We start from the raw sequence: 12,689 nt of genomic DNA, 5'->3' as shown, positions 1-12,689 counted from the left end.
GAACCTCTTATGATTGGTATACAGGTGTTGTTTGGTTTGTTTGCTTTGTTTTCCCTCCAGACTTGACTTCCTGCCATATTTACAGTTTCTTTTGTTCTGATTTGTTATGCTAATTTATGTTTTTCTTATATTTATTTATAATTTATCATTCTTTTATAAATGATTTTGTTGTAAATTACCTTCAATTCTTTGTAGAGCCAAAATAGAAAAGAAACACACAAAACAAGTAAAGTTACAGAGAGCAATTTTTAGCTAATAGATTGAATCACCTGCCTTTCCATGGCCTGTTACAATGTCTGAGGTCCTGCCATGTGAAAGACAATTATTGGAGGCTTACAGACATGTTAGTCTTCTGACTCAAGTAATTCACCCCTATTAAAGTGCAGAGGTTGAACTCTTCATGTCTTTATCGGCGAACACCTGGTAAAATCAAGGCAAGAGTATGAAGGGGACTTAGTGTCAGTAAGCCAGGGGCAGGCAACACTTACAGGAGTGGAAGGAAGGCCACAGAGACACAGAACACTCAACCAGGGCCTCACTCAAGGGTTGGACACCTGAGAGGTGGCTGGAGAATGAACCTCTGCAGGAGGCATGGATTCAGGTGCCAATCTTAGCAACTGTGGGCCCTTAAGTAAGCCACTTTTCCTCTGTGGTCCCCAGGTGCCTCAACTGGAAAGTAAGGTGGTTGAATGAGATGAAGTTCACAGTGACTTCCAGCTTCGAAATTCTGACCATGCTCCTGAGGGGAAGAGCCCAACCTAGACTGACCAACTTCTGGCTGTGCCTGACAGCAGCCCCACAGGAGAAGGCACACACCTGAGGTTCCATTCAAACCAACTTTACTCCTCAGCTTAGCAAGGACCCCCCTTCCAAGCTACTACCAGGGCATCCCTGGGCCACTGACCAGCCAAGGGAAGGCTGTAAAGTAGGAGGAACCTGCCAGGATGCATTCCTCCTGACAATTGCTTGACCAATCAGGTGATCACAGCTATGTTAGACTATGTTCCCATATGCTGTGGGAGTGGTTTTCAGCATCGCCATAAAACACGGGCTCTGGAGGTAGGTTAGCAAGGAGGTAAAAAGCAAGTGATTCATCCTCTCATGAGCACTTTCAAAACTCAGGGCCAGCTAAAGATTGATGCTAACCTGAGAACTAACCTACCTCTTGGAAAGCTCATCCATGAATAACCCTGCAGCACCACCTCCACCACCAGCTGCAGCACCAGCCGGCATTCCGACAGCGGCATCCACACCCAATATTTCATTGGACCCCACTGTGGCCCTGATGGGCATTGAGGCAGAAATTGTAATCTGGTTTATAGATTAGGCAGCTGAAGTATTACCAGTTACCATGGAGTCTACTCCAACTCACGGCGACCCAATGCGTGCAAGAGTAGAACTGTTGCTCCATAGGGTTTTCAATGGCTGATTTTTCAGAAGTAGGTCACCAGGCCTTTCTTCCAAGATGCCTCTGAGTGGACTCGAATCTCCAAGCTTTTGGTTAGCAGCTGAGCACATTAACCATTTGCACCGCCCAGGGACTCCAACTGAGGCAAAATAAGCCTCAAACCCACTCGGAGTTCATCCCAGAGCAGAGAGTAGAACCTGGGCCTCCTGTCTCTGACTGCCCTGTCGTTATCAGAGCTCCACCCTGCTTTCTACTCCCACCACCCCACACATCCATGGTGCTCAAATACACAACAGGCATTGTGTCACTCCACCCCTACATGAAAGCAGGTCAAGGAAGGATGGGGGCCATTGGGAAAATGGAGCTAGGGGCTTTGGATTTCTGGCTGAGTTTCCCTGGTTAAACTTTTAGGAATATCAAATGGGTTTGACATTGAGTCAGAGCTACCTAGGCTGTGGACAAGTCACAGTAACTCTCTCTTCTCTTTTGTGTGTGTGTGTTTCTGTGTGTGTGCTTCGGTCTGGTCACTAGAAGAGTGTGATTTCTCCTCTGCGGCCATTGATCTCCAACACAGGACTAGAGGGGAGAAGAGACCAGAAGGGAGCCACCCTCAGCATCCAGTTTGGCTTCTCTTGTGCCAGGACCAGGGATGACTGGGCTATGGACACAGCCGTCTCCAACCTTCCACAGTCTGCGTAGCACACAGGGGACTCCTAGGGGGCCACTTGTCACTGCCAACTGAAATAATACAATGGCAATATTGACATCCTTCATGACGTTTTCAAGACAGACATTCAGGCAGAAAGTGCTAGCGCATTTTCTGTCTGTGAAGTAGAGGGTCCTGCCTCACCAATATGGTTTGGACCCTGATGACCTGCTCTGAGTCCACTCACAGCCAGTGACACTTGCAAAAAATTCCCAAAGCTGTCTTTGGTTTGGCTTCTGCAGCTCTCAACCAATGTGGCCAAAGCCAGACACCTCCTTGGGACACTTAGATTCTCCATAAATGCAGCCTGCCCCGACCCTCCCTGAATAGCATCTGAAGTCTCCGTGAAGGTCATGGATCCTGAACAAAGTGTCAAGGGCACCAAGAAGGCTGAGGGAAGTCCCCGGAAGCGGCTGACTAAAGGAGAGGTCATCCAGACCAGTGTTTCATCCAGTGCCCCATACCCAGGCAGTGCCACCACAGCCACCCAAGAAAGCCCCCTCCAAGAGCTCCTAGCCCCGCAGCCCTTCCCGGGCTCCTCATCAGTTCTTAGGGAAGGCTCTCAGGAGAAAACAGGCCAGCAACAGAAGCCCCCCAAGAGATCCTCCATCGAAGCCTCCGTCCACATCTCGCAGCTTCCGCAGCACCCTCTGACACCAGCATTCATGTCACCCGGCAAACCCGAGCATCTCCTGGAGGGCTCCACATGGCAGCTGGTTGACCCCATGAGACCTGGGCCCTCAGGCTCCTTCGTGGCCCCTGGGCTCCATCCACAGGGCCAGCTCCTCCCTTCCCATGCTTCCATCATCCCCCCCGAGGACCTGCCTGGCATCCCCAAAGTCTTCATGCCCCGTCCCTCCCAGGTATCCTTGAAGCCCACAGAAGAGGTGCACAAGAAGGAGAAGAAACCCCAGAAGCCGGGCAAGTATATCTGCCAGTACTGTAGTCGGCCCTGTGCCAAGCCCAGCGTGCTCCAGAAACACATCCGCTCACACACAGGTGAGAGGCCCTACCCCTGTGGCCCCTGTGGCTTCTCCTTCAAGACCAAGAGTAACCTCTACAAGCACAGGAAGTCCCATGCCCACCGCATCAAAGCAGGCCTGGCCTCGGGGATGAGCAGCGAGATGTACCCACCAGGCCTGGAGATGGAGAGGATCCCTGGGGAAGAGTTTGAGGAGCCCACTGAGGGAGAAAGCACAGATTCAGAAGAGGAGACAGGGGCCCCCACCAGTCATCCCACAGAGGTCTCCACCAGACCTAAGCACCTCCTCCTTTCTAGCGGTCTGTATGGCTCTGGGAGCCAAGGTTCCAGCCACGAACGTTGTCTCTTATCCCAGTCTAGCACATCCCAGTCACTTGAGGACCCTACTCCATTTTCAGAACCCTCGTCTGAGCACCCCCTGAGCCATAAACCTGAGGACACCCACACAATAAAGCAGAAACTGGCTCTGCGCTTAAGTGAGAGGAAAAAGGTGATTGATGAGCAGGCGTTTCTGAGCCCAGGCAGCAAAGGGAGCACCGAGTCTGGCTATTTCTCCCGCTCTGAGAGTGCCGAGCAGCAGGTCAGCCCCCCAAACACCAACGCCAAGTCCTACGCTGAGATCATCTTTGGCAAGTGCGGGAGGATCGGGCAGCGCACAGCCATGCTGACCTCCACCTCGACCCAGCCCCTCCTGCCCCTGTCCACCGAAGACAAGCCCAGCCTGGTGCCTTTGTCTGTGCCCCGGACCCAGGTGATCGAGCACATCACGAAGCTCATCACCATCAACGAGGCCGTGGTGGACACGAGCGAGATCGACAGTGTGAAGCCCAGGAGGAGCTCCCTGTCACGGCGTAGCAGCATGGAGTCTCCCAAGTCCAGCCTCTATCGGGAGCCCCTGTCATCCCATGGTGAGAAAATGAAGCCGGAACAATCACTGCTGAGCCTCCAGCACCCGCCCAACACCACCCCCCCTGTGCCTCTCCTGAGAAGCCACTCAATGCCTTCTGCTGCCTGCACTATCAGTACCCCCCATCCCACCTTCCGAGGGAGCTACTCCTTCGATGACCATATCACCGACTCCGAAGCGCTGAGCCGCAGTCACGTGTTTACCTCCCACCCCCGGATGCTGAAACGCCAGCCAGCAATTGAACTACCTTTGGGAGGAGAGTACAGTTCTGAGGAGGCTGGACCAAGCAGCAAAGACACAGTCTCCAAACCTGCAGAAGAATCAGAACCCAAGGAAAGTGAACTCACCAAAAAGACCAAAAAGGGCTTGAAAACTAAAGGGGTGATCTATGAATGTAACATATGTGGTGCTCGGTACAAGAAAAGGGATAATTACGAAGCCCATAAAAAGTACTATTGCTCAGAGCTTCAGATCACAAAACCCGTCTCTGCAGGTGCTCACACGTCTTCGGAAGCTGAAAAAAGTCAGGCTGAGCATGAGCCCTGGTCCCAGATGATGCATTATAAGCTGGGGACCACCCTGGAACTTACTCCACTGAGAAAAAGGCGGAAAGAGAAAAGCCTGGGAGACGAGGAAGAGCCGCCTGCCTTTGAGCTGACTAAAGGTCAGTTTGGCAGCCCCGGGCCATCAGATGCTGCCCTGAACCTTCCCCTTGAGTCCACCAAGTCACCAGCAGAACCAAGTAAATCAGTGCCCTCCTTGGAGGGATCCATGGGCTTCCAGCCAAGGACTCCCAAGCCAGGGTCCAGTTCAGAATCAGGGAAGGAGAGGAGAACAACTTCCAAAGAAATTTCTGTCATCCAGCACACCAGCTCCTTTGAGAAATCCGACTGTCTCGAGCAGCCCAGTGGCCTGGAAGGGGAGGACAAGTCCCTGACCCAGTTCTCACCACCCCCTCCTGCCCCACACGGAAGGTCAGCTCACTCCCTGCAGCCTAGGTTGGTCCGCCAGCCCAACATTCAGGTTCCTGAGATCCTAGTGACTGAGGAGCCTGACCGGCCAGACACTGAGCCTGAACCACCACCTAAGGAGCCTGAGAAGACAGAGGAGTTCCAGTGGCCCCAGCGCAGTCAGACACTTGCCCAACTGCCAGCTGAGAAGCTGCCACCCAAAAAGAAGAGACTGCGGTTGGCAGAGTTGGCCCAGTCATCTGGGGAGTCCAGCTTTGAGTCCTCCATGTCCCTGACTCGCAGCCCAAGCCAGGAAAGCAGTGTTTCTCTGAGTGGGTCCAGCCGCTCAGCCTCATTTGAGAGAGAAGATCATGGAAAAACCGAGGCCCCCGGGCCCTCATCTGACCCACGCTCCAAGCCCTTGGGCACCCACATGCTGACTGTCCCCAGCCACCACCCACACTCCCGAGAGATGCGCAGGTCAGCCTCAGAGCAGAGCCCCAACTTATCCCATTCTGCCCAGATGACTGAGACACGAAGCAAATCATTTGACTATGGCAGCTTGACCTTGGCAGGCTCTTCCACACCAGCCCCAGTGGCTCCACTGGCTCCAGCAGCCCCTCCGGAAAGAAGAAAATGCTTTTTGGTGAGACAGGCCTCTCTGAGCAGGCCTCCAGAAACAGAGTTGGAGGCCATCCCCAAAGGAAGACAGGAGATTGAAGAACCACAGCCCTCATCCAGTAAATCATCTACTAAAAGCTTATTGCCCCAGATTTCCTCGGCGACCACCTCAGATAGCGGGCACTCAGGAGGCAAGGGCCAGGTGCAAGACAGACCTTCTCTAGGGTCCACTCCGCCCTACACTGAAGCACTGCAGGTGTTCCATCAACCCATTGCCCAACTGCCCCTGCATGAGAAACCATACCTGTCCCCACCAGTCTCCCTTTTCTCCTTCCAGCACCTTTTGCATCATGAACCAGGACAGTCTTCAGAATTCTTCTCCACCCAGGCCATGTCCAGCCTCTTGTCCTCACCGTACTCCATGCCCCCCCTCCCTCCCTCCTTATTTCAAGCCCCGCCACTTCCTCTCCAACCTACTGTTCTGCATCCAGGCCAGCTTCACCTACCCCAGCTCATGCCTCACCCTGCCAACATCCACTTCCGGCAGCCCCCTTCATTTCTACCTATGCCATACCCAACCTCCTCAGCACTGTCTTCTGGGTTTTTCCTGCCTCTACAATCCCAGTATGCCCTGCAACTCCCCAGTGATGTGGGAAGCCATCTGCCCCAGGTCAAAACTAGCCTGGCTCCACTGACATCAGGAACAGCTGGCCTCTCCCCCAGCACAGAGTACAGCAGAGACATCCAAGTGCCCTCTATGCCTCCCCCAGCCACCTCTTCAGCACCCACATCAGCACTTCCACTGACTCTGCCCACCTGTGACACCATGGTGTCTCTGGTTGTGCCCGTCCGCATTCAGACCAACATGCCGTCCTATGGGAGTGCGATGTACACTACCCTCTCCCAGATCTTGGTCACCCAGTCTCAAGGCAGCTCAGCAACTATGGCTCTCCCTAAGTTTCAGGAGCCCGCATCCAAAGGGATAACTGTGTGTGGGACAGATGTATATGAGGTTGGTCCTGGACTGGCTGGGGTAAGTGAAGAGCAAAGCAGAGGTTTCCCAACTCCATACCTGAGAGTGCCTGTGACATTACTGGAAAGAAAAGGCACTTGCCTGTCATCAGAGAGTGTTTTGAGCCTGGAGGGGAGTTCATCAACAGCAGGGGGAAGCAAACGTGTCCTTTCACCAGCTGGCAGCCTCGAACTTACCATGGAAACCCAGCAGCAAAAAAGAGTGAAGGAAGAGGGGGCTTCCAAGGCAGATGAAAAACTCGAGCTGGTAAAACCGTGCAGTGTGGTGCTTACCAGCACCGAGGATAGGAGGAGGCCAGAGAAATCCCACATATGCAGCCAGGGCCAGAGCAGGAGGGAGCTGGAAACACTGTCTAGCCTATCCTCTGATCCATCTGACCCAGAGGAGCTTCCTCCCCTTGCTCATCCTACATTGCCCCATGAAACACCACCAGGCTCAGAAGTTTTGAAGGAATGTGCCCAGCCATCTAGCAAACCACACCGAAGATCGTTGCCCACATTGAGTGTAAAGAAGGAAGATTCCAAGGAACAACCTGACCTCCCTCCACAGATGCCTCCCAGCTCGCTGCCTCTGTCAGAAACATCCCCCAGACCAGCCAAGTTGCAAGAAGGTACGGACTCAAAGAAGGTACTGCAGTTCCCCAGCCTCCACACGACCACTAATGTCAGTTGGTGCTATTTAAACTACATTAAGCCAAATCACATCCAGCATGCAGATAGGAGGTCCTCTGTTTACGCTGGTTGGTGCATAAGTTTGTACAACCCCAACCTTCCGGGGGTTTCCACTAAAGCTGCTTTGTCCCTCCTGAGGTCTAAGCAGAAGGTGAGCAAAGAGACATACACCATGGCCACAGCTCCGCATCCTGAGACAGGAAGGCTTGTGTCATCCAGCTCCTGCAAGCCCCGCATGACAGAGGTAAGTTCAGCCTTGTTTTTCTTCTCACAATTGAGGAGGGGGAAAAAAAATCCTGCTGAGCTTTTAAAGCCACATCTTCCTTAAGTCCCATTTGCAAAACTAGAACGAGCCGATTGGGCAGATTTCCTTTCTGGAAGCTGTGACTGGTCACCTTACAAGGAAACATGTTCATTGAGTTTCTTTGTCATTTTGTCTTTCCCATCATTGGAATAGATATAATCCAATGAAGTTAGCTATAAAGTGTTCCTGCTTTTCCATTAGCCTCTTATAAAATCAAAGATACAACCTCAGCAAAGAAAAAAGTGATTCTCCAAAGGACCTAGTTGGAAAACTTAGGTAATGGGAATGCTTGCAGCAATTTTAAGAACCACTGCTTCATCATATGGTTCTCCCTTGTAGTTTTGGTCCTTTCTTTCCTTTCTCATTCCCTGCATCTGGTATTTTTGTTCCCTGGTGCCATTTGAAATCTTCTTGTTTCTGGAGATTCTAGACTTTGACACAAACAATTCCTGAAATGTTCCTTCTGCCTTTTCTGTGAGTATTTAAGATGACAAATACAGCTAGACTGCAGTATCGATCTTTACCAGTAGGTGGCAATATCACTCAAAGTTTGACTCATTTGTGTTGTATGGTAGCACCTGTCCCCTCACTAAGGTCTGGTACTTACTCTTTAATTGCCTCTGACCTGAGCCTGCATCAGGAGCTATGAAATGAACTGGTTCCCTGCTTTCTAAGCTCAGCAAGTTTGAAATTCTGTAATTCCAAGGTTGCTTCAGACAAAGATGCCTCTGTACCCTTACGAGGCCAGCTTAAGGATTCAAGACATGATGTGTTATTTTGACTTGGCATTTGTGGAATAAGAACTGATCTTTTTTTATTGATCAGCCTCACTGTGCTGGCACTATCCTGGGCCCTTTAATCTGGTAAATGTTCACCTCTACCATCTCCATTCTATATATGAGAGAACTGAGACACAGAGGCTAAGGGAGGCCAAGGTCATAGGCAAACTTTTTGCACATCCATGATTTAAAACCAGACCTGTCTGACTCCAAAGAGCCTTTCCATTTTTCTTCTTTCAATTATTTGAGGAAAAATAACCTTGAAAGATTATTGCAAATTTAAAGATGTCCATTAGTTTGGCTTCAGAGCAGATGCTTTGATCCAATCAGACAGAAGTTCCCTAAAGTAAACTCATATTGTAGATAAATGAGCAAAACTGTGTTCCATAACTTTCCATACATTCATGTCCTCTTCTTTTATCACTGAGTGATGTGCATTGGATCTGTTTTTAGCTCTGCTGGATAGTATTCATAGAACTGTTTTCCAAATTTATTCTCTAGAAGCCCTTGCTAATATACAGATATTCATAGATGAAACACCCACTTTTGCCATAAACATCATGACTGACTTGCTCTCCAGTGTCTCTTACTGGTTGTGGTTACTCCTAAGATACTGTTGTAATTATATTCATACTTATAACTTCTTGAGCACTTACTATGTGTCAGTATTATGCTAAACTTTAATCTCACAACCACCTTGAAAGTTAGGGTGCCACATCACCACTTTATGGATGAAGACACCAAAGCACAGAGAATTTAAGTAACTTGCCCCAAGGCCACACAGTAAATGGCAGAGCCTGGCTTAAAAACTAGATCTCACTCCAAAGCCCTTTCAAGTGATCTAGGCTGCCCCTGTATTATAACAACTAAAAACTCAACAGGCCATTTAAGAAAAAGGAAATTAATTTGGCTTAATTGGATTTGGCAATCATTTGTTTAAAATGCTGCGTTACTAAAATGAACTGAAACCTGTGAACTTTATTTTTGAATATTCTGTTTGATTCCTGGCACATTTCCTGCCAGAAATGCACAAAGATGGTGTATTAATGTAACTACGTGGTCCATGGCTTGAAATCTTCCTACAATCACATCTCTCTCTCTCTCTTTCCAGTAATGGGGAGCTCACCACCTCCCAGTACATCCCCATCCCTCTTTGGATAGTGATTTGAGAAAGTTCTTTATTCTACTGAACTGACATTTGCCATTCTGTAGCTTCCATTCTTTATTAATAGTTCTGAAAAGTCACTTTGGGCTTGGGCTCTCTTTGCATTTTGAAGCTCTTCCTAACTGTCTTCATGAAGGTATGGGCCACCCTATCATGCTTGAGTTTGGTCACAGGTTTTCTTCTGTGTATGAGGCCTGGAGAAACCTAAGCTTATGTATGAGTCCGCTTTGTATCCACATTCCTTTTCCCAGATCTCACCTTCCTTTTATCTCCTTGGAGATCATTTTGACAACCACCGTTGCAAGGAGATTAAGAACAAGGTCTTGGTTGTCAAGTTGCTCAGGTTTGAATCCCGCTACCCCACTTACGAGCAGTGAGACCTTGGGCCAAGTTACTTAACTTCTCTGTACCTTGGTTTCCTCATCTGTAAATTAGGGATAATAGTAATACTTAACCTCATAGGACTGTGGCAATAATTAAGTGAGTTAAAATATGCAAAGTGTGCTTAGAGCACTGCTTGGCACATTGGTCCTCAGAAATGTTTTATACTATACTATATTATTATTATTAAATTATTATTATTAAAAGTCAAAGTAGATCCCTGGTCCCACTGCTGAATTCCAACACTAGGCTCCGTGGTGAAGTGGCTTATTACCACCAAACCCAATTTACTCCATCTTGGCCCAGACATCACAGCTGGTTGTGAGGGAGAAGCTGCCCTTTCAGCCAATGGGAGACCCATTAGCTATGCCATGACAGCCCAGAGCACAGGCCAGGTGGGAGTACAAAAGCTGTCCTCTGGAAATCCAAGGGTATTGCTAAAAATCAGCCACCTTCCACCAAAGCAGCAGTCCAGACCCTCCCATGGTGCACCCCACCAAAAATTCTGAGGAGATCATTTGGGGGTCACTGAGTCATAGAATGTGGGCTAATCAGCCCCTCAGACCCTGAGACCGAGAGAGATGAAGGAAGTCACCCCAAGCAGCTTAGTCTGCAGTGGCCGATGTGGTGCTGGGGCCCAGATCCCCTTTCCCAATAAGGTGCCTTTCAGCTTGGCCCCACCCTAGCTGGTGTGGGGTACTGTGATCCTTAAGTTGTCCCAGCACCAGAAGACATGGTTGTTTCTTCCGTAGGCTGGAAACAACATGGGTCCTTGTGACCTTAATGACAATATGACAGTGACATGAAGTAGAATGAGAACTACACTCCTGGAAATGCTGGCCCCCAGTCTCCAGTGCAACATCGCTTCTCCCTACACAAGGGCGTGCATACCCCACCACCATCTGGAGGGTCAGAGGACATGTTCTTGGGATAGTGGAAGATGTCCAGGAAGCACAAGGTCAATGCCAGCCTTTCCCACTGGGCCAGCTCTCACCACTGAGGTACATGTCTCTGTGAAGAGAATGGGTTCCCTTAGACACGAAAACCTGACCCTCCCCAGTGCACACTCATCAGTGGGCTGGCCCAAAAATAGCTTCGCTATTCTCAGAGCCTCTCTGGGTCAGGCTCTGGGGGACTCTGGGGTCAGGGCAATCGGCCTGGATCCCAGGCTTTGGTACCAGTTCAGGGGCCAGCGTACTGGAGCGGGAAACCTATGCTCTGCTCCCAGCTCTGCCCTTAACTTGTTGAGTGTCCTTGGGCTCCTTGAGCCTCAGTTTCCTGATCTATAAAGAAAACTGGACCAGTCAAATGCCAGCAGCTACCCAGATGTGTTCCCAGGGTAGGAGGTGGTAACAGGGAACCTTCCCAAAGAGACCAAGCTTGGGCGGGGAGCTAGGCAGGGCTGCAGGGCTCCTGCCCGCCTGTCCCCACCTCCTGGAGAATGCATCCCAGGACACCCTGCTTTGGCCTGGATGGACATCATGGCTTCGATATCCCACTTATGATTCAACCTGCCAGAATCCCCCCAGAGTCATAGAGGCCTAAGATGTAGGAACCCTCACCTAGAAAGCAAGTGACCACCTCACTGGAGACCCTGGAATATGGAAGACCCAAGTCCCAAAGTGAGCATAGCGCAAAGCAGAAGTTGGGCTAGAGGCCCCGAAAAACTCACAGCAGACTCTCGGGGGCTATGGCCTCTGGCTTTTCAAACACACTAAGGCCTCCTGAGTCCACCTTCACCGCCCCATTGCAGTTGGCTCATCTTAGAAGGCTGGAGATGCCCTGAGTACCCAGCCCCTGCCTCCTTTCCTTGTGCTGGTGGGTCCTCCAAATCCTCAAAAAGGCAGAGTCTCCATTTATTTGTTTAACATTCACTGAGCACTTTCTGTGAAACAGGCCCTGTTTGGGGTGATGGGAACACCAAGGAAATGAAGATGAGGGCCTGTCCTTAGGAACTCCCAGGCTGATGTAAGAACTCAAGAGTACACACAGTGTGGCATTGACCTTGTGCTTCCTGGATATCTCACACCGTCCCAAAGACATGTCTTCTGACCTAGTTGGAGGCCCAGCTTTGGCACTGATTTACTATGTGGCCTTGGATAAGGAACTTCAGCTCTCTAGGCATCAATTTCCTCATTTCTGTAAAATGGGGCTAATAACACCTCTTCACGGAGCCGGGTGAAGATTAAGCGAGCTGGCCTGTGTACGCATGCAATACTGTGTAAGGCATCATTATTAGAGTGACATTCCTGCCTGACGATGAACGTTTTAACCAGCAATGGTTTTGTCATCCCTGCGGTGGGCCAGGTTCACCTCCCTTCGCTGGTTTCCCCGGAAGGCCAGAAAGATATAGCTAGAGCCGAGAAGGAAGAAGAGAAGCGAGGGAAGCCAGAGGAGGACGCTCCTGCCTCCAAGAGAGGGGAGCCCGCGAGGATCAAAATCTTCGAAGGAGGGTAAGGACCACGTTTGGTTTTCGGTTTCTGCTGCCTGTGGAATAAGCACTGGCCTGGTCAGCGGCCCGGGGGCAGACTGTCTGTATTCAGAGGCAGTGAGCATCTCAAACAGAGAGCTGTTCTCCTGAGGTTTCCTGTGCTGCCTGCAACGCCTTTCAGCAGATGCCCCCTCCATGGAACTCGCAGGCCACTCCGTGTTTAAGAGCGCTGGGCTCTTTGGTGGGGGTGGGGTCCCCGGTGTTGGTTGAGGATCTGGTGGAGTCTGGGTCTTTTCTCCAGCCCCTTATTTCTTCAGTTCTTAGCCCCTGCGTTGAGGTCACTGGTGAGCC

General features: G+C 50.4%; 1 protein-coding gene and 1 pseudogene across 2 annotated transcripts in view; both read left to right on the top strand.

Annotated features, from left to right (window-relative positions):
- LOC111752067 (tigger transposable element-derived protein 1-like) overlaps window positions 1–2,168 on the top strand; it is a 557,455-nt pseudogene extending 555,287 nt beyond the window's left edge.
- A 124-nt stretch (window positions 2,169–2,292) lies between these two features.
- Window positions 2,293–12,689, top strand: part of HIVEP3 (HIVEP zinc finger 3) — a 69,480-nt gene continuing 59,083 nt past the window's right edge. For both annotated transcript variants that reach the window (XM_023554594.2, XM_003415329.3), the window contains exons 1-2: window positions 2,293–7,522; window positions 12,215–12,360. In XM_023554594.2, the coding sequence (XP_023410362.2) occupies window positions 2,468–7,522; window positions 12,215–12,360 (5,201 nt within the window). In that variant the 5' untranslated portion in view covers window positions 2,293–2,467. The remainder of the gene's footprint in view (window positions 7,523–12,214; window positions 12,361–12,689) is intronic.

Source organism: Loxodonta africana, chromosome 3 (genome assembly GCF_030014295.1).
Source record: "Loxodonta africana isolate mLoxAfr1 chromosome 3, mLoxAfr1.hap2, whole genome shotgun sequence".
Taxonomy (NCBI): Eukaryota; Metazoa; Chordata; class Mammalia; order Proboscidea; family Elephantidae; genus Loxodonta; species Loxodonta africana.
The sequence above is the reverse complement of the archived record's forward strand: the minus strand, read 5'-3'. Positions and strand labels throughout refer to the sequence as shown.